The 22,983-nt window shown below is 42.9% G+C and overlaps 1 protein-coding gene and 1 long non-coding RNA gene across 3 annotated transcripts; one reads left to right on the top strand and one right to left on the bottom strand.

Annotated features, from left to right (window-relative positions):
• Nucleotides 1-355: 355 nt before the first annotated feature.
• Nucleotides 356-16,558, bottom strand: SLC20A1 (solute carrier family 20 member 1). Of its 2 annotated transcripts, none has more exons than XM_025453925.3 (11): nucleotides 16,325-16,558; nucleotides 15,236-15,885; nucleotides 14,943-15,083; nucleotides 14,630-14,715; nucleotides 8,902-8,998; nucleotides 6,128-6,247; nucleotides 4,411-4,680; nucleotides 3,731-4,289; nucleotides 2,795-2,980; nucleotides 2,141-2,225; nucleotides 356-1,312 (listed from the first exon to the last, which is right to left on the bottom strand). In XM_025453925.3, the coding sequence occupies exons 2-11, from the start codon at nucleotides 15,582-15,584 to the stop codon at nucleotides 1,142-1,144; spliced, it is 2,064 nt and encodes a 687-aa protein (XP_025309710.1). In that variant the 5' UTR covers nucleotides 15,585-15,885; nucleotides 16,325-16,558; the 3' UTR covers nucleotides 356-1,141. The 2 variants fall into 2 exon arrangements, with proteins under 2 accessions (XP_025309710.1, XP_025309711.1); XM_025453926.3 differs by having other exon boundaries at nucleotides 16,401-16,543.
• Nucleotides 16,559-16,596: 38 nt separating this feature from the next.
• Nucleotides 16,597-20,507, top strand: LOC125752737 (uncharacterized). Its single transcript, XR_007402887.1, has 2 exons — nucleotides 16,597-18,548; nucleotides 18,703-20,507. It is a non-coding gene; the product is annotated as an uncharacterized LOC125752737 (long non-coding RNA).
• The last annotated feature ends 2,476 nt before the right edge of the window (nucleotides 20,508-22,983 follow it).

Here is a 22,983-nt window from a genome sequence, read left to right as displayed (position 1 = left end):
GCTAGGAACACTCTAAAGGATCTGGTAAAACAGACCATTCAAACAGGAAAACTTTGTGGCTATCAAACAATGAGTAGATTTATACATGCTAACATGAAAGTATCTAGACTGTGCTATTACAAGGAAAAATGCCAAAAGGCTACAACAGTCGAATATATATATATATATATATATATATATATATATATATATATATATATGCTGTGATCACAAACTTAACAAGGAGGAGTGGGGGGAAACTTAAGTGGGTCGGTAGTTCCCATTTAAGATATTCACATTCTCCTAAAAATGGCCTAGGGCTAATTCATTTGGAGTCCAGATGCTTCAAATAAGAACAAAAACCATGAGGACAAAATTTTCTAGAAATTGTAGGCTTTTTTATTCAGTTAAGAGGTAGACAGATGAACATGGAAGGCTGTCCCATTTAACTTGTCCAAAGTTCATATTCCACTCCATTCATCCATCCCACACTGCCAGAACTCTTAAATAACCCAGACTGCCAGAAGGCTTTTTCTTCCTACTTCTTTTTAGCAATAATAGTCAATGAACTGCTTGCAAAGAAGTTACTACTAACTTAAATTTTCAGTGTCCAAAGAACCTCGTCCCTCTAAGAAGTTCCCACATATGCCAATGGAACCTGCCACTACCGACAGGAGGGCAGAGTACAAATGGCTCTATTTCTCTAAGAGACTACAAGGGAAGCTTCAGTTATGTTTCTGTTGTTAAGTCCCTGTGCATGTTAGGGCAGAAGCTGGTGAAACCACCAAAACAGAGCACATTGTCAAATGGCTCTGAATGGTTGTTTAAAAAAAAAAAAAAAAAAAAAGTTTTCTTCAGAGACAACATTAAAACATAATGGAATTGAAGCCTGATACAAAAAGTAGAGAATTATGTACAGGAATTCACAGCCCAGAAGGAAAAGGGACCTCAATAGGAACCAGTGGAAACCTGGCTATTTTACATAGCTAAGTTTGAGACAAGTCATATTTAGCACAAAAGCAATTATAGCACAAGTAACACTTCCCTCCCACAGCTCCCAAACTTTAAAAAGACTCTTGTCGGTCTTCTGTAACACTGTGATCCTTCTTCAAAGGAGCAGGAATGTGTAAGGTGGCCCCAAACATTGACATGAATTTTAATCTCAAATAGCTTTAGCTCTGAGGATGACATATTTGAAGAGTGCCATAATAGCAGCACTTATAATCCCAGAAATGGGGACCGTGACAAACCAAGCCATAAAAATGTTGCGGAAGAGTCGCCAGTCAACAGCCTTTTTGGATCGGAGCCAGCCAACGGATACAACAGATCCCACCTAGCAGAGAAAGGGGGATCAAGGAAACTGGTTAGTAAAGGCCAATGATATTTTGGTAACAGACATATGACCCTACATAGGTAAGGCGCCCCAGTCTGCTGGATGAGACAGATTCCATGAAAGATGGTCTGTAACAGGTTAAGAAACAGATTACTCATGGGAAGATGGAGGCAATATAAAAATCCAATCATTAAATCTGTGTTAATTGGGGTAAAATATGAAAACACTTCCTCTTTCCTGAGCTACTGGAATGTAATCAACTGCTTTAATAATGACTGTTTTTAATAAATTAATTTTCAAGTTTTCCAAACATCATTTTAGAGGGGGGCAGATATTAGACCTCATATAGCCAATCACCTGGAGATACCCTAGAAGAAAAAGGATGACTCACAGGCTCCATGAGACGAACCAACTTAAATTGCCTCAAGGAAGCCAGTTTCTTCCTTTTTCTACAGTTATTATATGGCCATCAAGCAACTTCAGAATTCAACAAGATTCTTAGTACTTCAGTTCTGAGAGGCTATGAATATATGCCTTCCATAAATCATGCTGCCCTTCGATAGCCCAGTAAGCCTTACAGATGGGCTAAACGGACTTTTGCCATCATTTGGGGATCACATACATTATTGGCTTAAATAAGAGTACTGACCCAAGGAATTGTAAATTATAAGCCTTTACGTTATTGTGGTCATTTGTCCTAAATTTGTAAACTCTTCAAAGACTTCAATTGCATAAAACTTTCTAAACCACAGTATCACGCTTAAAAACAAAAAACAAAAGTATTACTAGAACCATCCAATAGACACAGTACGTATACATTACACTTACTTTACAATGTGTTGTACTGATGGGAAGACCAATATTTGATGCAATTACCACAGTGAGAGCAGATGCCAATTCAATACTGAAGCCACTGAAGACATAAAAAGATTACTTGTCAAGAATGGAAGTTGTTTTTGTTTTATAAGCTAACCCTACCTCAAAGTTAACACAATCTTACTGTGCTCTACTCAGACAAAATCTTCACTAACATCTTTAATTTGCTATATAGCTCCTGAAATCTACTTTAAATCAGGCTCTCTTCCCTCTTCTTTAATGTTTTGAGGTTTTAAGTTTTACTGGAAGCCCATTATTAAAGTCTGCATGTTTATTATGAAGAATTTAATAAACAGTCTTAGCTCCTAAGACAAATAAATGACAAGTATACAGAGCTATTCACTACACACACACACACACACACACACACACCCCCTTCTCAGAAAAGTTACATTTTTAAGAGACCACCAGAGATGAATATTTGACCAAAATCATGCATAAGGGCCAGACAATATATAAAAATCTAAAAAGTTCACAACAAGAGTAATTATCAGGAACCTACACAAGCTTGGATTACATTAGCTGAACAATTGTGTGTTAATACTACATAGTATTACACACCCTAAGAAAATGAGCATTAGCTTAAGATCTGCTTTACCAACTTACCTAGAAGGTGTGATTGGTGTCAGATCTTTCCCCATGGTCTGGATAACTCTCCTTCCCCAAACCCACAGACCAATACAAATACCAACTCCACCATAAAGCAGAAGCCATATTGGTGTTGCTACTTTTGAAGAAACATCTCCTGTGTCATAAACCAGATACAAAGCAACCAGAGGACCAATGGCATTGCTGAAAGAAGAAAGAGGACAAAGATGATTTTTCAGGCAGAACTAGAACTCGGCAAGGTCCAGTTTGCTAAATGATCTACTAGATTATTTAAAGCAAAGTGGTCAAGCTCATTTAGGAAATGGTCCTTTCAATAGAAATAAATGGAACCCTAACATGCATAGCAGAAGAAAATGAAAGCTGCTCGCAGAAAAAAATCCCATGCATTTGGTGGCCTATTTTCCAACAGGTAGCCTAGAACTCAGGTTCCAATGACCAATTTACAAACCACAGAACTGAGGCTAACAGCCTCCAACTTCATTACCTAGGTCAGTGATTTTTAAGTTTTTCATCTCAGTCCACAGAATTTACTATCACAGAACTGGATCCTATCTCAATAAACAAGAAGCTCTCTCCATGAAGAATATCCGTGTTTATCATCTACAGTAACATTCTTTGTAATCTCTAAAGGAAAAGAATTTTTTTTAAAGACTATTTTTAAGTAATCTCTACACTCAACATGGGACTCGAACTTACAACCCTGTGATCAAGAGTCACGTGTTCTACCAACTGTGCCAGTCACAATTGGTAAAAAAAAAAAAAAGAAATTTTACTGCATATTTTATTAAGTCAGTAACTGCTATTACCACATCCTCTTTAGACTATTTATGTTCCATGGGGTGGTCTGAGTACCAAAGCCACAGCATAGCCTTATAAAGGGGATAAGTGACATAAAAATAGAAAGTGTGATGCTGAGATTCCAAGTCAACTGACCTGACATCATTTCCACCATGGGCGAATGACCCAAAGCAAGCTGTAAGGATCTGCAAGAACTGGAAGAGGAGAGACACCTCTGGTTTATCCTGGTCATACCATTCTTCTAGAGAGCTGCTACTTCCTTTTCGGTCACCCAGACCCATGTCTGCCTTGACACTCATGTCCATCTCGGATGCCGAGTGAATATCAGACACAGCATTGCAGTAACTGGTGTAACTGTCCATTCGAATTCGCTTCTTGCTATCTGCGTTAGGCCATGTCAGCTTCTCCATTTCTTCCCCTTTCTGTTCACCTTCTTTGGCACGGAATGAATCCAGAGGCATGCCACAAATTGCCATGGTATAGGAAGTATAGCTATTGTTGCGCCTCAAGGGTTTGTCTCCAGAGTCTCCCATGCAGTCTCCCACCTTAGCAAGATGTAATTTATGAAGCAGCTCTTTGTATAAGCCAGAATCTTTATGCACGGTGTGATACTGATAGTGGCCACTGGAATTTATCTGGTTACTGACGGCTTGATTGAACTGAACAAGGTTCCCATTAGGCAACTGCACTGCCCCTGGCCAAGACCAAAACAGTAACACTAAATACAAAGAGCATCAGGTCCAAACAGTGAGCCTCCTCACCAGTACAAGTAACAAGTAAAATTCTATTTTCCCCACTGAAGAAACTCCACTCACCGTTCATGGCACTGTCTATGCTGGTTTCCTCTTTCAGATCCACGCTGGGAAGCCTCTCTCGCTCTGGAGCTTCCTCTAAGTCTCCAAGTTTGAACGAAACTGTTCTCTCCTCCACCACAGCCCGAAGGGGCACAGTGGCAGACCCTACCTCAGAAATGGGATTCCTGGTCTCAATATCACTGAGAGACAACTTTGTTTCTTCATGGTCTTCTTTCAAGCTATTCTTTTTTTCCATTAAGGGGCTTTCAGAAGGACTAGACTTTATTTCTCCTAGAAAAAAAGGGGTTTTTGATTTGGTTTTGACCAAACTCACTTGTTTCATATCTCACTTCTCCCCCCAAAAAATCCATCTCAAAATAATATATTTCAGTGAAAATTCAGGATAATTTTCCCTATCTACTTCAGTTGCCGTATCATGTATCTCTCCTTTGGGAAGAAATCAGCAATGCTTCAGAAATCAGAAACTTCTTCAGTAAAGAGCCAGACAGTAAAATATTTTAGGCTTTATGGGCTTTGCTGTGTATTCTCCTTTACGAAACAAAGGTTTTGGTATTACAAGGGTAAAAACCATTCCTAGGTTCCCTGCTGACCCATTCTGAGGTGAAAGGTACCTCAAAAGCATGACGCTGAGAGATTGAAAATTTACACTGCGTCCAATTCATGTTCTTTTTAAAAGAGGAATGACCTCAAACACAGCTCAATGCCAGTAAAGATTGCCACCTTGAATTTCCAGCTCTGTAAAACACAGGTATGCCTTAAGGTTCTGCCTTACGGTTCTAAATGCCCTGATTACATGTTCATTCAGGCATCACAACCAAGCTACAGACCAGGACATAAAACATTAGCATGATTTGTCTCATCTTCTCCCAAACCAGGGGAAAAATGAGGTCAGGAAGTCATGTAAGCCTCACTCCCACCATGCGCTCGGCCCAAGCAGGCTAGCACAGACTAGAGCCTCTCTGAGCCACCTCAGTGCAGCTGCGTGACGCAGCACTCTTCCTAGTGCCCCTGCAGTCCATGCATCCCTCCACTTCCCGAAGAGGAACCTGAAATCACTAACCAAGCATTTGCAAATGAAAAGGGCAGAAAAAGATTATTCTAACAGATCTTAGCCAATAAGGAAATAAATACAAGATATAAAGAAGACAGACACTGACAAAATTTATTCCATTTAATTACACTCTACTACCACACACAGTAATGGTCTAATGATTCCCTCACATTAACACAGAAAATGTCTGCCTCTACAATCTCTGCTACAATTTTGAGAATTAGCCAAATCTAAAGTCAGATATTAATATGTGACTCAGCTTTGCATGTCTAAATCTGAAGTTACACACGGAAGAGGTTAGGACAAAGTTTCCTCCTTGACAATATTTCGTACCTACACCCCTATTAACACATTAAAATATCTTCACACTTCCCAATTAATGTTAAGCTACATCTCTGTTTGCTACCAGCAACTGATGTCAAGGTACACTAAAAAGTAGGTTAAATAAACAGTTTGTCCCCAGCACTGTCAAATATTTCTTTATGACTAGATCTCAGGTCATTACAAGTCAACAAAAATAGTTTGGACAATAAGCCATATCCTGAAATCTCATTTAAAATTTTGACTTTGCCAATCTATCCAAATAGTGGATTTTTATTAAGTGATCACACAAGAAGAAACAAGCACATTGCTAGTTAAAATGATCTGTCACAATTTGGTACTTACGTTCAATTTTTCTCTTCATCCTGGGACATACAAAGAACCAGACGATAAGGGCACAGAAAACTGCACAACCCACCGAGATGAGGATGGTGCCCCACAGAGGAAGTTTGTCAAAGCCCAGCACTAGGAGATAAAATGGTGCATCTTGAAAACCCCAGGGCAACAGCCCCCTGCAACAATGTGTAAACCCTCCTCTGGGGACTCTGGGGTTCCCCAAGCCAGCCCATCACCCTTTTCTAACTGCTACCAGCCTTAGGTCCACAGGGTTTATAGTGCTAATGACTACACAAATTCAGGAGGGGAGAAAAATCCCATGGTCATCTGAAACCCACACCTCCACCTCTGGCCCACTCTCCACACCTGTTAGATTCAAGTATCCCAACCTCCTTCGAAAACTAGCTCTTTTCCTTTCTTTGCTTAGTAGAGAATAAGGATCACTATACTGAGGATCTGCAACTAGCTATGGAAAAAAAAAATGGAAGTGTTCCACTCCCTAAACTCCAGATGGTAGCTGCCACACATTATGTTTGCACATACAGATTTTGATGTTAAAAAAGAAAGGGTCCCCAAGAGTCAAATTTGTCATACTGACAGAATTCTCTGTGGAAGTTATCACATCCATTGTATTACCCTCCAGTAAAATCCTTTAACGAGATTATCTCTTAGGAGACATTATCAAACTAAGATACAGAAAACCAGAATATTATCTATCAAAAGATAAGAATAGTTCAAAGGGCTATCTTTCACAAAAAGAAAATAGTTTAGTGGTAATTTCATTAACAAGCCCTATCTTAGAGACTTGCCTACTTTTCACCTGACTTTGGGATCATTAGTATCATTCCTCACCTGCTTATGACTCAAATGCCAACAGACTCCAAGCTACTAGCCTAGACTAATGACAGAAGCAACGCACTATAGAATTCTATTAAGCCTAAAAGATGTTATAATAATCTATAGTTCATCCAAGAATAGCTTGGCTACCTGCAGTTCTTTTGCTTTTTATTCTGATTAGGAATTAAATTACTTATAAAATGGAAAATCTATTGTCCCAATGATTGATATTTAAAAATCAGATATAAATTATAGTCTCTTCAAAACTAAAGGTTCTATAGTGACTATAAATCTTTCCATTTTAATTCCTATCAATTCTAACCATGTGATTAGTCACACAAACTAAAATATACATGAAATTTAATAAATCTCTATCACAATTTAAATTTGCCTATATTCAAAGTCCAAAAGGGTTTCAAAATAAGAGGGGAAATTTTTCTTGTAAATGATCCACAAAGAACAGAAAATGTTCCAAGTTCCTTCTTCAAAAACAATTGAAAGTTTACGTTTCTGATTTCACTGAACTATGAGCTTTGCTTTACCAGTTAAAACATCAGTGCTCAGAGCCTCACAAGACTTTTTTAGTTTAGCACGAAGCAGTCAATTTAAAACAAAAGAAATGTAGCATCCAAGTTTTTCTTTGCCTGTACCATTTGGTTAAGGAATCTTTATCTCCTAAGTAGGATCAATATTCTCATAAAGTTGTCCATTTTCTTTCCTAATTATTCTAAAATTAAAGACAAGGTTAAAAATACTTAGCTAATTCCATTTTTGGTGACTTATTACTTCAGTGAAGTTTAAGAAGCAAGTTATAATCTATTAGAAAAGTGATCAATTTAGTGGGCCCCAATGAGCATTAAAAAAAGCTAGAGAACTGTCTGAAAATAGGAGTATACAGCATATCGTGAGGGTAAGTAGCTTCAAAATACTATTCTGTTGGGATGCCTGGGTGGCTGAGCAGTTGAGCATCTGCCTTCAGCCCAGGATGTGATCCTGGAATCTCAGGATCGAGTCCCACATCGGGCTTCCTGCATGGAGCCTGCTTCTTCCTCTGCCTAGGTCTCTGCCTCTCTCCTGTGTCTCTCATGAATAAATAAATAAATCCTTAAAAAAAAATACTATTTTGTTTTTCCCTCCTCTCTGTCTCTACACGTGTGTCTTGGGTAGCAATGTACAATGTATTTTTTCCAGTGGGTCACAATCAAAAGATCTAAAGTCACTGACTTGACCATCAAGTCAAATGACCCTAGGGAGCAAAACTGAACTGATCAAAGCATGTACTGTCCTGATCTGTTACAAGTGATTGATCTTTTTCAGTTGCTAAATTAAACATGTATAATTTAATCCATACTTTGCCTTAGTCCCAAAATAAAAGTAATCATTTCAATCTTTATATCCTCACAAATTATTTCCTCATAGCTGCAAAAATTCTTCTTCCAAGTGTACTTAGACCAGTTGTTAAACATCCCAACTCTTCTTATTCAAGCAGATTCAGGAAGTAAATTTAGTGCTTAGAAACCAAAGTAGCTCCATTTGGGAGAGAAAAATGAGAATATCCAGCAAACCAGTCCTAAATGACCGATTATTGAAGACCAAATATAACTAATGACTCTTCAGTAGTCAGTAGTCGAGGTCAGTATAATTCCAGTATTTTTTAGCATAATAGATAGGAAAAAGGGAGGGAGAAGATCATATTATCGGTGGATCCTGTGAAGACTAAAGAGTAAAGGTCTGTAGTGATTTAGAATCTGAGCAGGTCTCTTTGGTTGAAAAACTATCTAGGTTAACTCAGCATACACTAGCCTGCAGCCTTCTGAAATGGGCGCAGGCCAGCCACCTTCTAGGAGATTTCAGCCCTGTAAAGCAAAAAGGGGTAAATTGGGCATTTAATGCAAGTTTTATAAACAACTTTAAATTCACATTTAAATATTTTGATATGTACTTACAAGGTGCTCCAGTATACATGATGGAAAAAAGGTTTATTCCAACTGTGCAAGCATAGAAAACTGGCAAAGCTCGCAAACCATTAGGAACTGGATCTGCCTGTAAAAAATCATGAAGATCAATACCTTAAAAGGTGTTAGTTATTTCCACAGAACCTTGTAAAAGGGTAGATTCAAGAATTATAGTGCCAGTTAATGGCCTCCATAATAGTAGGAAAAACCCAATTGGCCTTGTTCCTGGAAGTCTCCCTACCAAGGCTGATCTCATCTTTTACATCTACCTAAATTTAAGTTTCTACTTGTTTTTCTTTTTAATTATTGGGGGGAGGGGGTGCTATTTCTAACAAGGCTACCTATACCAATGACTGGGAATATCTCAATCAGTTTCATGACCCACTGTTTTTGTTTTTTTGTTTTTTAAAGATTTTATTTATTTATTCATGAGAGACACAGAGGGAGAGAGGCAGAGACACAGGCAGAGGGAGAAGCAGGCTCCATGCAGGGAGCCCAACATAGGACTTGATCCCGGGACTCCAGGATCACGCCCTGGGCCAAAGGCAGGCGCTAAACTGCTAAGCCACCCAGGGATTCCCATGACCCACTGTTCTAAGGTACCTGATATCCAGATGTAAATCTGAACATCCATCTGAGAAGTACTATACGTTTGTAAAAGATGTCAAGAAATAGACTATGAGGGGAGGTGGGTGGGGGGAATCAGAAACGATGACAGGCACTGTGGAGGGCACATGATTAGATGAGCACTGAATGTCATACTATATGGTGGCAAAATTGAATTTAAATAAAATTTTTAAAAAGAAAGAAATAGACTGAGATGTTAGGACATTTCTCACCATGTCTGCAAAGATTTCTTAAAACCAAAACATGCAGAATTTACCTGCAACCATCTTTTCTAGACATCAATAAACATGCCATTATTAATGTTTATCAAAGTGCAAAGATAAAAATCAACTGTACAGGGATCCCTGGGTGGCGCAGTGGTTTGGCGCCTGCCTTTGGCCCAGGGCGCGATCCTGGAGATCCGGGATCGAATCCCACATCAGGCTCCCGGTGCATGGAGCCTGCTTCTCCCTCTGCCTGTGTCTCTGCCTCTCTCTCTCTCTCTCTCTCTATCAAAATAAATAAATTAAAAAAAAAAAATCAACTGTACACTAAGTCTCCTCTTCATTAAACAGACTGTTGAAAAAAAAAAAAACAGACTGTTGTAGAACACTATCCTGGGCACTAAAATATGGGAATAAATGAGACAAAATTCCTGCCCTCAGAGAACTTACATTTACATTCCAGTACAGAATAAAGTAGCAATAAATATTATGAAGAAAATAAAGGATAAGGGGAAGTGATGGAAGGAGACGCACACTAGGACTATGAGGGGTACAAAGACATAGGTGGTTAAGTCAACAAACTCTGTACATACCTAAGGGTGGAAAAAAAAAAAAAAAAGCAAGCCACTTTGGGGGGGAGGGAGAGAATGTTCCAGACAGAGATATCAGCAAGTACAAAAGCCCTGAGGCAAAAACTCAAAATGTTTAAGGAATTGCAAGGCCAGTGTGACTAGAAGTAAGAAGAGTTCCACTTACAACAAATGTGTAATAATTCTACAGGAAAACACACTAAAATCAATCACTTCAAGAGAACACAGATTTGAATATACAGAAAGACTAAACTTTGAAGATGTTATCCAAAGGTTTAATGTTGTCTTGATCACAATCCAAAAGAAAATCTTGAGAAAAAGACCCAAAGTGATTCTAAATCTTCTGACTAGGGACGGATGGCTGGCTCAGTCGGTGGAGCATGTGACTCTTGATCTCAGAGTTGTGAATTCAAGCCCCACAATGGGCACAGAGAGTATTTAAAAATAAAATCTTTTGGGCAGCCCTGGTGGCTCAGCAGTTTAGTACTGCCTTCGGCCCAGGGCGGAATCCTGGAGACGGGGGATCAAGTCCCATGTCAGGATCAAGTCCCATGTCAGGATCAAGTCCCATGTCAGGCTCCCTGCATGAAGCCTGCTTCTCCCTCTGCCTGTGTCTCTGCCTCTCTCTCTCTCTCTCTGTCTCTCTCAGGAGTAAATAAGTAAAACCTTTAAAAAAAAAAAAAATCTTGGGACACCTGGGTGGCTCAGCGGTTGAGCCTCTTCCTTCGGCTCAGGGCGTGATGCTGGAGACCCGGGATCGAGTCCCACATCGGGCTCCTTGCATAGAGCCTGATTCTCCCTGTCTGTGTCTCGGTCTCTGTGTCTTTCATGGATAAATAAAATCTTTAAAAAAAAAATATTTAAAAAATAAATAAATAAAGCTTCTGATTAGGGTAATCGGACATTAGGACGAGGGAGGTAGAGGCCAGAGATGCACTCAACAGAAGATGCTGTTCCAAATCAGTAGAAATGAGCCCTCACAGAAAACCACTTTGAATTTTAGCTTCCATACTTTAGCAATGAAAACCAGAAAACCACTTTGAATTTTAGGTAGCCATACTTTAAATATACATATATAATATATAAATAAATATACAAACAAATAAATGCTACAAATAGGAAAGTAAAATAAAAATAGCTTATGCCCAATAACTATTCTATACCTAGAAACTGTTAAGAATCCTGGAATAACTCAACAGGGTGGATCACACTCCAAGGACAGTCAATAAAGTTATAAATTTGATGCGTACATGCATTTTTCTTCTAAGAACTATCCATGGTTTTAAAAGCCCCCCAAAGCCAAAACCTGTTAGGGTTCTATAAACATTATATAGGGACCTCTCAACTGATTTTTTTTTTAAGATTTATTTATTCATGAGACACACACAGAGAGAGGAAGAAACATAGGCAGAGGGAGAAGCAGGCTCCTTGCAGGGAGCTTGATGTAGGACTTGATGCCCAGACTCCAGGATCACCGGAGCCGAAGGCAGATACTCAACCACTGAGCCACCCAGGCATCCCTTAACAGATTTTCAAATACTTTTAGGTAATATGGTACTGAATCAAATTAATAAGAGTCGGCAGTAGCTTATGTTTTGTTTTTCTATATAGCCCAATTATATATTCCCTGAAGGTAGCCAATAATTAATTAGTTGGGGGGAAGGTAGGGAATGAATGATACTACTATGGTTTATTATGAAACACAGGCTCATAATTTTAAAAAAGGCTAAGTTCAGTGACGCCTGGGTGGCTCAGCGATGGTTGAGCATCTGCGTTGGGCTCAGGGCGTGATCCCGGGATCCCTGATTGAGTCCCACACTGATCTCCCCACAGGGAGCCTGCTTCTCCCTCCTATGTCTTTGCCTCTATGTGTCTGTCGCTCATGAATAAATAAATAAAATCTTAAAAAAAAAACAAAAAAAGGCTAAGATAATAAATTGGCTGGGAGGGGAGGGGATAAAACAAACTGTGTCCTCCCTTTTGCTTCCTCCCGACTCGTCTCTGTCCCACACAAGAGATAACCACAGCTAACAACTTTAGAGTATTTTTTATTACTGTATGACCCATCTGACATGCACCTGAAACTTTACCTGGAAATAATGTAAATATCTCATCATCCAGTTATGTGCGATGTGAAAAGAAGATCTTCATAACTCCCTGTCTTCAACCAGACTAGCCCATTGTTTACATACTGGATGTTTCCACAAGCCTTTGTCTAAAGAAAAAGGCTCCTCTGAGTTTGAAAAGATGTCCTAGATTTAATGGGATTCTTAACAAAAGGGAGAATGCTGAAGAACCCAGTTTTCTCTGACTAGCATTTAAATACTCCACAGGAAAACTTTCCCTTTTCCCCTATTTCTTGTTTACTGCCCCCCAGTCCTTAAGGAGAAGTACCTCACCTCCTTTCTGGTTTTTCCTACTACTAGACTACCCAATACCCTTGAACAGACATTCAAAAAACAGAAAATTTTGAAAAATCAATTTTAATATTAATTCCCCAAATAAAATCTTAAGTTGGAAAGCATCTAAATGGTCAAATATTCAGACTTTAGCTTACTAGCATAAAGTTGGTTTTTTCTTGGGATTTATAATCTAACAGTAATCAGAACTATTCACATTCATCACCTAAAAACTCACTGATAGATTGGGCCATGACAAGGAAAGGGGGGTTTGGAGATAAAGAAGTTCCTCAAAATCAATATCGTTTTAAACACTATTCCAATCATTCTTGATCATGTCCATTCTCATTCCCACATGAATAATACATAGTTAAGAAGTTAACATATTTAACTTAAGCTCTCAATTGTGGGTAAAAAAATACCTGCCATGCATTTCTCAAATGAGAAATCCTGGGCACTAAAAATCCCTCTTCACATCTCTGAGCACCATCATTATCCCTCCAAAAAAGAAGACAAGTTTGTTTTGTCTTGTAATACACAAAGCCTCCCCAGAATCAGAACAATCTGCTTCCCAATAATCAACAAAGACGCAGTGTAAAACTTTTATAAAGCAGGAATCCCTAACAGGGGATCCTATTAATTCTCCTGGTTCTCTAGTATGGAGCAGGCTATATGGCTACAATAAGAACATTGAAAAATCTGACCTATGACTACTGGTAAGCCTCAAATCTAAGAATCATGTTATATGGTACGGCAGTTGTGGGGATTGAGAGGGTAGGTGCTCATCACACTTGTTTCCGAAGTAGAACAATACCAAACTTCTAATCCATTAGTAGTAACAATGAACTATTTACTCTCGAATTACAACCAACTACACGTTTCAAATTTTCCAAGTATTCAACTGCTATACTCTGCCAGACTCAGGCCATAGGAAGAGTGATTCATGAATCAACTTATCAGTCATTATTTCTAGAGGTACAAACCCTTCCCTACAGCAGCTTACAACTAGTCCAAACAAGTGGGTCTGAATATATTCTTACCCCTTGGGATTAAGCTACCTATCTCCCTTCACTCAGATTTCTACAGTTTAGGAGCATTTTTAAGAACTTACAATGGACCGTTAAGAGCTATTCACCTCAGAAAAAGGACAACTTTGTTTCCTGAGAAAAATGCATTTATTCTTATTCAGTAAGTAACTCAGTCCAGCAACAACATCCCTTGTTGTCTACATTTTGGAGCCAGCATCAGACTTCTTGATAAAAGAAATGCTATTGGGTCACTCAAAAGGGATTTTCAAATGGGGCAGGAAATTAAATGACTATCTGGAATTTTTTTTTTTTTTTGCCAAGAAAAACAAAACAAACCAAAAACTACCTTTACTGGCTCTTTTTACCTAGTCTAAGAAATTACTCAAGTCACTGTGAGAGACTGAGTCCCCACCTAGAAACTTATAAACTGGTTAGGATAATCAAAACTAACTACCTGGAGACCCAAACTACTCAATTTAACTATTAGCTTAAAAAAAAAAAAAAAAAAAAAAAGCCACAAGAGACATTGTGACTCATTGAACCTCAAGCTTATAAGTCAAACTGGATTGTATATGATGGTTTAGGTAAAGCAATCATCTGCAAACACCTGTACAAAGCCACCCTGAATAAATTTCCTTATTTTTTCATTCCCAGCTTCTCCTATTACTTGGCACACCAGAGTACTCATTCAATTTTCCGTTCCTGAATGCATTCTTGATTATTGAAAACTTGTTTCTTTGAGAGAACTCAGCAACATATAAGACATATACCGAACATAAATTTTTTAATTTTCCAAACCCATACCAATCATATCTGCAAGAATGCCAGCAGTCTGAATCCCATCAAAGGTCATAAAAGAGGTGAAAGATTACCTTACGGAGGATGAATGCACGAACAAGGAAGAATAAAATTCCAGACATAATACCAGAAAGCAGTGGAGAGATGAACCAAGACATCACTGGAACAGAACACATTTAACAAAAAAAAAAAAAGTCAACTAATGAAAATCAGAAACCAAAAGAAAAAACCCACTTTAAATTTTAATATTGTATCTTCAAAACTTCCTATCCCTCCATTTTACACCATATATTTGACATAATGCCATGGTAGCACAGAACAAGAATAAAAATTTTAAAACCCTCCAATAAAAAATACAATTTAAAAACCATTTAGAATTAAACATACCAATTTTTATCAGTTCAGACCACTTGACACCCTCCTGCCCTTTTGCCACAAGAGAGAAACCAATGGTTGCACCAACAATACAATGGGTTCCAGAAATGGGAAGCTTCAAAAACGAAGCCACTAGTTGCCACACAGCAGAACCTGAAACACAGGCAAGTCTCATTAAATGACAAAATTCCTAGGACTGCAGTACGTTCTGAAGAAAAAAAAATCTGAAAAGGAGAGCCCAGAAATGGAACTACCTACCCATTTGCTCACCCACCCCTAAGGGGCAATACATAAAAAGAACTTACCAAACATCGCACTGACGGAGCCGGCCATCAACAGCTGTTGGGTCGAGTTGTACATCTCCACGTCGATCAAGCCCTTCCTGATGGTTTCGCTCACTTTGGCCCCCAGTAGGGCGGAGCCCACGGTTTCAAAGATACTAGCTAGGATGCAGGCTTGCTTGAGGGTCACTACACCTGAGCCCACAGCTGTACCAAACGAATTTGCTACATCATTGGCTCCCACGGAGAATGCCAAGACAAATGCAATAATGAAGCCCAGGATCAGCATCCATAGGTAGTCCACCTTCAGTGGACCAGAAGCAGCAGTAGCAGCAATAGTACTGGTAATCAGCGTTGCCACGGTAGATGCCATTCTCTAGACTAGTGGTTTGTTTTCTTTTTTTGTTTTTTTTTTGTTTTTTGTTTTTTAATTATAAGAGAATTACTGAGCGGCTTTCGAGATGTGTAAACAGAATATGAGGTATCAAAAATGCTATAATAAATAATATATATTATATAAAATTAAATACTGTAAACTACGGCACAGAAACCGAGCTGGGGAGTTACTGCTATACGCTGCGTATGGGCATCTGTTGTCTGGGGTTTCTTTGGCTCTGGAGGGCTAAAAGCGAGGAGAATTCCATGGCGGAGAAGAGAAAGGACGCAAGTTCATCCTGGGGGGAGGGGGGAGAAAATAACAATAGCAGCGCGCCCTTGGGGGACCGGAGTGGCGCCCCGCGCTGGCCCACGCGGCTGGGGGGGGGGGGGGGCGCCGGGGGAGACCTTGTCCTCCGCCCGCAGCCCCCCGGCCCCGACCCGAGCAGGGCGCGCCAGGCGGCGGGCACGTGGCGCCGGGGACCTCCTCGGCCGGCGCGCGCCCAGCCCGCCGCCCAGCCCGCCCGCGCGCGCCCTTCCCACGAAAACCGGAAAAAGGCCGTTCCCGCGCGCGCCGCCCGGGGACCGCCAAAAAGGCCCGCGGGCGGGCGGGCCGGCGGGGTGGGGGAGGGAGGAGGGCAGAAACGAAGCGAGGATCCGGCCGCGTCCCGCGCCACGGCGCTGGCGCCCGGCCCCACAGCGAGAAGAAAGCCTTTCCAAGGTGGCGCCACCACTCACCAGAGGAAACGGAGGGCCGAGCGGGAGACGACGGGAGCAGGTAGCGGCGGGGGGCTGGAGCCACGGACGCACGCACCTGTGAGCGACGAGGCGACGGCCCGGGCGGAGGCTCCGAGGACGGTCCGGCGGGGCTTGGCGACCCACCCGGGAAGCACCCGCGGGCGCCTCAGCGGCCGAGAAGGAGCAGCACGCAGCGCGCGCCGGCAGCCATCACTCTGGCGGCACGCGCCGCTGGCCGCTACTTATAGCCCGGCGCCGCGCCCCGCGTGACCCGCCGCGCCTCGCCCCGGCTCCGGAGCCCCGCCCCCGGGTGGCGCAGCCCCCACCGGCCGGCGTGCCCAACCGGGTGAGCCCAGCGGCGGCGCTCATTGGCCGGGCCCGCGCGGGCGGCCACGCCCCCGGCGGGGAGGGGGTCCACGTGGGGAGGGCCAGCCCCCTCTGCAGCCTCGCCCTGGCATCTGTGCGGAGTGCGGCGGCGCCGGGTAGCTCAGGGGTAGGGGGCCCCGGCGCTAGCGCGGGAGGCCGTCCAGTGGGGTTATGGAGGCCGCGACCAAGGTCGTTCGCACCGCCCCCCTCCGCCCTCCGGCCCGGCGGGCCCCATTTCACGGTGCTGATCGCTTCGTCTCCAGCTTCCCTTTGAGCGCACTGGTGACCTGCCGCGTCCGGAGGCCGCACCTGGGCGAGGTCCCCGCCCGTCCGTCCAGTGACGCTGCCGGGGAGCTCGAGCCCTCGGGCTCCGGATCCAGTCCTGGCACGTTGGCGCACCTGTGACTTGCCCTTGGCCAGACAGGCACTGGCCCTCGCGGGGGTAGGGAGAAGGCTCACGTGGTCGCTTTGCTCCCGCAGTCATGCACTTGGGTGAGAACAGAGAGACCGAGGAGTCACGAGGACCAGGTTGTCTCCCCGTTGATGGCGCAGAACCTCTGAAAGGCCGTGGATCATTAATTTCCCCGTAGTAGACCTGTGTTTTCTGCGTGGTGGCTGGGCCGGGGCGGGGGTGGGGGAGGACACTGCTTCAGATTCAAATCCTGACTCCTGCTTGCTGCAGTGTGTCACCTTGAGCAAATTCCAGATCTCTCCGACTGCACTGCCAACGAATGGAAACTGTTAACAGTGGCAGGACTACTTTGTTGGCAGGACTTAAATGAGTTAACGTGTGCGAATGTGACCAGAACGTTCAGTAGGCACAGAATGCTAACTTCCGGTTTGCTCTTAATATATTTTTTTCAAAATGCTTGTTTTAGGATGTAGGAAAGGGTGTAAAGGGACGTTCTCTGTGCATCCCAGAAGCTTTCCTGTTCTTTTGATGTAAAGAATGATTTCTGATCTCCTACAGGGTACGTAATGTAGTTTTGACATTAATAAGATTTGTTCTGAGTATTTGGGGGCATTCACTCTATTGTGCGGCTTAAGATCAAAACTAATCATGCCGGGAGATTAAAGTCGTGGTTTCTTGTCAGGGTTGTAGTGAGATTGAAGAATTTCAACTAGAAATACTTACCAGGCTTAGAATGTTCTGGAGCACTCCCCACCTTTTTGCCATCTCTATCTAGTAGCAGGGCACTGAATCCCGGAAGGAAAGATGCTATAAGCCATTGCTATGTCTGGGACATCGATGGGGGCTTAAACTACGTGTAAGTATCCCCTGACCTGCCCATAACATCTGGTGCAGTTCTGTGAGTAACTGCAAAGCTCTGGGTCCCAAGGTCAGGTCTGAAACAGAAAGGGCATGTCCAGGAGCAATGACCCAAGAATGCAATTCTGATGTAATCCTGGCACCTTAAAACGTACTCCTCCCTCCACCTTCAGTTCATTTCAAGGTTATGAAAAAATTAAATCAAAGGTCCTTAGTGTTCTGCCGCTTAAAACAATAATTTTGGGTTGGAGGAGGTATGTGTGAAATAGGTGGAGGGGATTAAGAGAACACTTATCATGATGAGCATTAAGTAATGTGTTAAATTGTTGAATCATTATACACCTAAAACTAATGTAACACTGTATGTTAATTATACTTGAATTTCAAAAATAAATAATAAAAATTTAAAAACAATGTTCAAAGCAGCTAATTGTAAGGGAATTGCTTAAAACTTTTCACAGCATGTGTGGTTTGTTTGATTTTTTTTTTTTTCATTTTGTCCATACTTTTTCTGGCCTGTGGTATTAGCCCTTCCAGTTTGCAAATACTTGCTGGACAACCTCTGTGTGAGGGGGTGGGGCAGCCACAGTGAGTAGCCATCAGGGTGAGAGTTCACCCTCGGGCCCCTTGGAATGGGTTGGTAGGGAATAGGAGAGCCCTGGGGCAGAGATTCAAAGAGACTTCCCCTTGCATTACAGATGAATTCCCTCAACATCTTTAGACTGATCCTTTCCTTCCTCAGGACAACAGAGTGCTGCCTCTGCCAACCAGGTTACAAGGAGAGAGAAGTTGGAGATTGGGGTGGGTCCTGGCCACCTCACCATGGAAGAGAGGGTCAGTGGGGTACAGCCCTTAGAGACCTGGACTTGCCTTGGTCCTGACACCTTCATCCTCCCATAGGGGAGGAAAGGTAGGACTCTGCCTGTAAGAGAAGTTACAGTGTGGAAAGAGAAGGTAGGACCCCCAAGTCATGCACAAATGACACTGGTTCTGACCTTATCACTAAACTTGGAAAAGAGGGTAGAGATCCTAATGATAATGTTTATCTATTAGAGTCAAGGTGTTGGTACACACCCTTTAGGATTTTAGGCCATTCAGTCTAGTGATTAAACACAGACTGTAAAGCCAGATTACCTCCTCTGCTATTCACTAGTCATATGACCAAGGGCAAATAAATTCTCTGCCTAATTTCCCTCATCTGTAGAGGTGAAATGCAGAGTTCCTACTTGATAGGGCCATTGTGAGGACTTAGTGTGTAAAAAAACTCTTCTAGAGTTCTCACACATGGCTAGTGCTACCTCAGCATTCATACTGCCCTTACCTGCTGAAGCCCTACTGTGTGTGTGTGTCTGTGTGTGTGTGTGTGTAAGGTGTCAAAGCTATGATCCAGCCCAAGCTCTTTTAGACTTCTCCCACTGCTGATAAAAAAATGGGAGGCGGGATCCCTGGGTGGCTCAGCTGTTTAGCGTCTGCCTTCAGCCCAGGGCATGATCCTGGAGACCAAGGATCCAGTCCCACATCAGGCTCCCTGTGTGGAGCCTGCTTCTCCCTCTGCCTGTGTCTCTGCCTCTCTGTTTCTCTGTGTCTCTCATGAATAAATAAATAAATAAATAAATAAATAATAAATAAATAAATAAATACATCTTTTAAAAAAAAATGGGAGGCCATACGGACACCTGGGTGGCTCAGCAGTTGAGCGTCTGCCTTTGGCTCAGGGCGTCATCACAGGATCCAGGATACAGTCCTACATTGGGCTTCCTGTGGGGGGCCTGCTTCTCCCTCTGCCTATGTCTCTGCCTCTCTCTCTATCTCTCATGAATAAATAAATAAATCTTTAAAAAAAATGAGGCCACAAAATCCTGGGGACTTGCTGCCAGAGGGGGAAGGGCAGTGTGTGGCACAAAACATATGGGGGGCTCACTGGCCTGGGCAGAGGACATCTTCGGTAGATCAGAGTCCCTGCCATCGAGCTTGGAAGCCCAAAGGACCCGACCCATCCTCTTCAAAGAAGACAGAAAGACAGCCTACTATATGCTGCTAAACACCAACCTGGCACTGTGGGCTCAGGAGCTTTCTGGAAGATGTTTCCATCCCTCACTAACTCAAGGGAGTTAAGCTTCTGAGAGCTGGGAAAGCAGACCCACCAGCCCCTCTAGACCTGCAGAAGTGGGAAAAAGGAGGCTTCCTGAGCCTGAAAGACACTTGCAGTCCAGGAAATGCATCTGAGGTCACTGTTCAATGAGCATGAACCAAGTATCCGGGAAATAGTCTACTTGGAGGGGCAGGGACTGCAGTGGCAATGGGAACATCTTGGAGCCAGACCAGGATCCGAGGCAATTTCAGAGACTGTCCATTAGGACTGGGATAGAGGGACGCCTGGGTGGCTCAGGGCGTGATCCTGGTCCAGGGATGAAGCTCCGCATCAGGCTTCCTGCAAGGACCCTGCTTTTCCCTTTGCCTATGTCTCTGCCTCTCTATGTCTCTCATGAATAAATAAATAAAACCTTAAAAAAAAAAAAAGGACTTGGATGGAGTAGGAAAAAGAAAGTAGGAACCTTTGAATAAAGGAAAATCATCTCGCCTCTATCCACCACTCCCTTCCACTTGGCTATGGTCACAGATGAATGAGGTCATAGTATCTATGATTGTTTGATTGGATGTTTACAAGTGCCAAACATTGCTTCAGGTGGTCTGTGTGTATCATCTCATGTGACACTCTACATAAACCTCAGGTTGCCATACCTTATTTTACACTCAGAGAAACCGAGGCACAGAGAATAAAGCAACATGTAAAAACTCCAAGTTCATAGGTGCTTCTTCCCTGGCTGTCAGTAAGTGCAGAGGCAAATATGATGCCCTTGGGTGTTAATTCTTATTTGCACTTAACACATCTACTTGCCCTTTCTTTCCTCTTTATTTTTATTAACTTTGTTGTTTTTACCCTGTTGTTTCTCCTGCCTACATATAAGCCTCCTCAAACCCTGCTGGAATAGAAAGGGCATTTCTAGGACACCTGACTCCAAGATTGTCTCCAGTTTCCCCAGAGTAAAAAGCGGAGGCAGGAAGCCAGGGGCACATTGAAATAAAGTCAATTCAGTAGCCTGACCAGTCTTCGAGTTACTGAAAACTCCGTTCTCTTGAGACTTCTCAAGAAAGGAAATCTATCTTGCACCCACCTGTAGTCAATTCCTACAGGCAATAGGTTCAGAATAAATTAATAAACAATAATAATGAATGAATAATAAATAATAGTAAAGTTAGGACCACACATCACCGTTACCACCAGCACTTTCCCACCTGCTGTGGATGTAGCTGCCCTCTGCCTTCAAACTTTTCCCCACTCCCCATCAAATAGAACTGGGCACCCAGTATCCATGGCTCTGCCCTCACCAGGTCCAGGGTAAGTTCCAGACAGAGACAGAGTGCAGGGGGAGGGTGCTTTCAAGTACCCAGACAGCCAATGTCTGATGTGGGGACACTGGTTGAGACTGGTCGCAGGCCAGTGTCCCACAGCAATAAAGAGCCAGATTTTAGTTGCCTCAGACAATGGGTCAGTCCATTCCTCTGCCCATCCCAGGAGTGAGGGACAAGGCTACCCACTCCAGAGTTTATGTGCCTCCTCCCTGACTGCTCATCGCCTGGTTTCTTTCCTTTGGTTTTAAGTTCATACTTTTGGGTGTGATGTGGCCTAGCACCCAGACAGAGGGGGCAGAGGGATAGTTCTTAGAGCTAGAAATGGCCCTGAAGTCTCTGGTTCTCCTTCAAGCCAGCTTCAGGACAGCCCAGTGTTCTTGAACACTTCTTTGGAAAGACCTCTCCAGAGACCTGAACTGGGACCCATTTTCTCCAAGGTCCAAATTTCTCAGCTCTTACCCGGAAAGCAGGGAGAAAAGGCAGCTGGCTGGAAACTCAGGAACTGTGTGTCATGAAGATCCTGTAGCAGAAGGGGGGAAGAGGTCAGCTCACTGCCACCACACCCCAGGACATGTGGTTTTAGGCTGAGAAAGTGAGTGGGCAGCAGGACGTGAGTCATCCACATAGCCATCTCAAGGACGAGGTAGAGGATAAGGACTCCAGGCACTGCAGCTGCTTCCCCTAGCTCTTCATTTGTTCATTCATTCAACAAATAGTCTGCGATGGATTTGGCAGATCAACAAAATTGACCAGCCCACGCCCTCACAAAACACAAACTCTTTCTTACATCTAGAACTTCATACTGAGGACCAGCCACGATCACAACAGCCAAGGAGGCAAAGTCAACCTTCTACCCAACGCCAGACTTCCTAGTCCTGTACCCAGCTCGCATGACTCCTTTTCCAGTACATCCTTATTATTGTTCTCTCAGTGAACATTTCCAGGGTGCAAGAGAGTGCCAGGCCACTCATCTCAGCCTACTCACCCTGCCCCGCCTCCTGCTCTCCATAGGCTCCCCCCGCCCCCCTGCCGCTGGCTCAGGGCCCCTGTCTTCAGATCTCCTCAGCAAGAGAAAAGAATCCCACAGGGCTCCATGGGTAAAGTTGAAGAAAAAGCTGTCTGACTTGGGGGAGAGATCAGAGCTTCAGCAGGTCCAGAAATTTTGGTCTTTGGGGACTCAAAGACGAGCTTCAGCAGTTGGAAGCTGCCTCGTGGGAGCCTAAGGATCTGAGCAGTTTCTTTATTTTCAGTGGCAAATCCATTTCCTATGATGGGGACCTTCTAGCCCTCTGCCTAATGCCTGGCTCCTTAAAGTGCGGTCTGCAGACCAGCAAGCCAGGCGGTTTGCAGTCTCTGGTCCCACCCAGACCTACTGAATCAGAATCTGCATTTTAACAAGGTCACCATGTGATTCATATGTACATTACAGCTTGAGAAGCAGTTACAGAAAAAGAATGGTTCTTGCTACTGGAAAGTTTAGGAACATTATGTTAAAGACCTTCAGTCTGATGTTGAAAAGCCACCCCTTTTTTCTATATTAAGTCCCCCTTTTCCTGAGCAAGTACTCCTACCGTTTTAGCTGAGGAGTCCTTCAGCACATAGACTCTGG

Source organism: Canis lupus, chromosome 17, assembly GCF_003254725.2.
Source record: "Canis lupus dingo isolate Sandy chromosome 17, ASM325472v2, whole genome shotgun sequence".
Lineage (NCBI taxonomy): Eukaryota > Metazoa > Chordata > Mammalia > Carnivora > Canidae > Canis > Canis lupus.
Note: the sequence above shows the minus strand (reverse complement) of the source record. Positions and strands in the feature narration are given on the sequence as shown.

What these genes read in the sequence shown, in the direction of transcription:
- SLC20A1 (XM_025453925.3), bottom strand. Translation starts at nt 15,584, where the DNA reads ATGGCATCTACCGTGGCAACGCTGATTACCAGTACTATTGCTGCTACT. An exon ending in GTGCATTCATCCTCCGTAAG is followed by an intron (nt 8,999 to 14,629) that starts GTAATCTTTCAC and finishes GATTTTTTACAG; the next exon opens with GCAGATCCAGTTCCTAATGG. An exon ending in GATGAAGAGAAAAATTGAAC is followed by an intron (nt 4,681 to 6,127) that starts GTAAGTACCAAA and finishes CTTTTTTTCTAG; the next exon opens with GAGAAATAAAGTCTAGTCCT.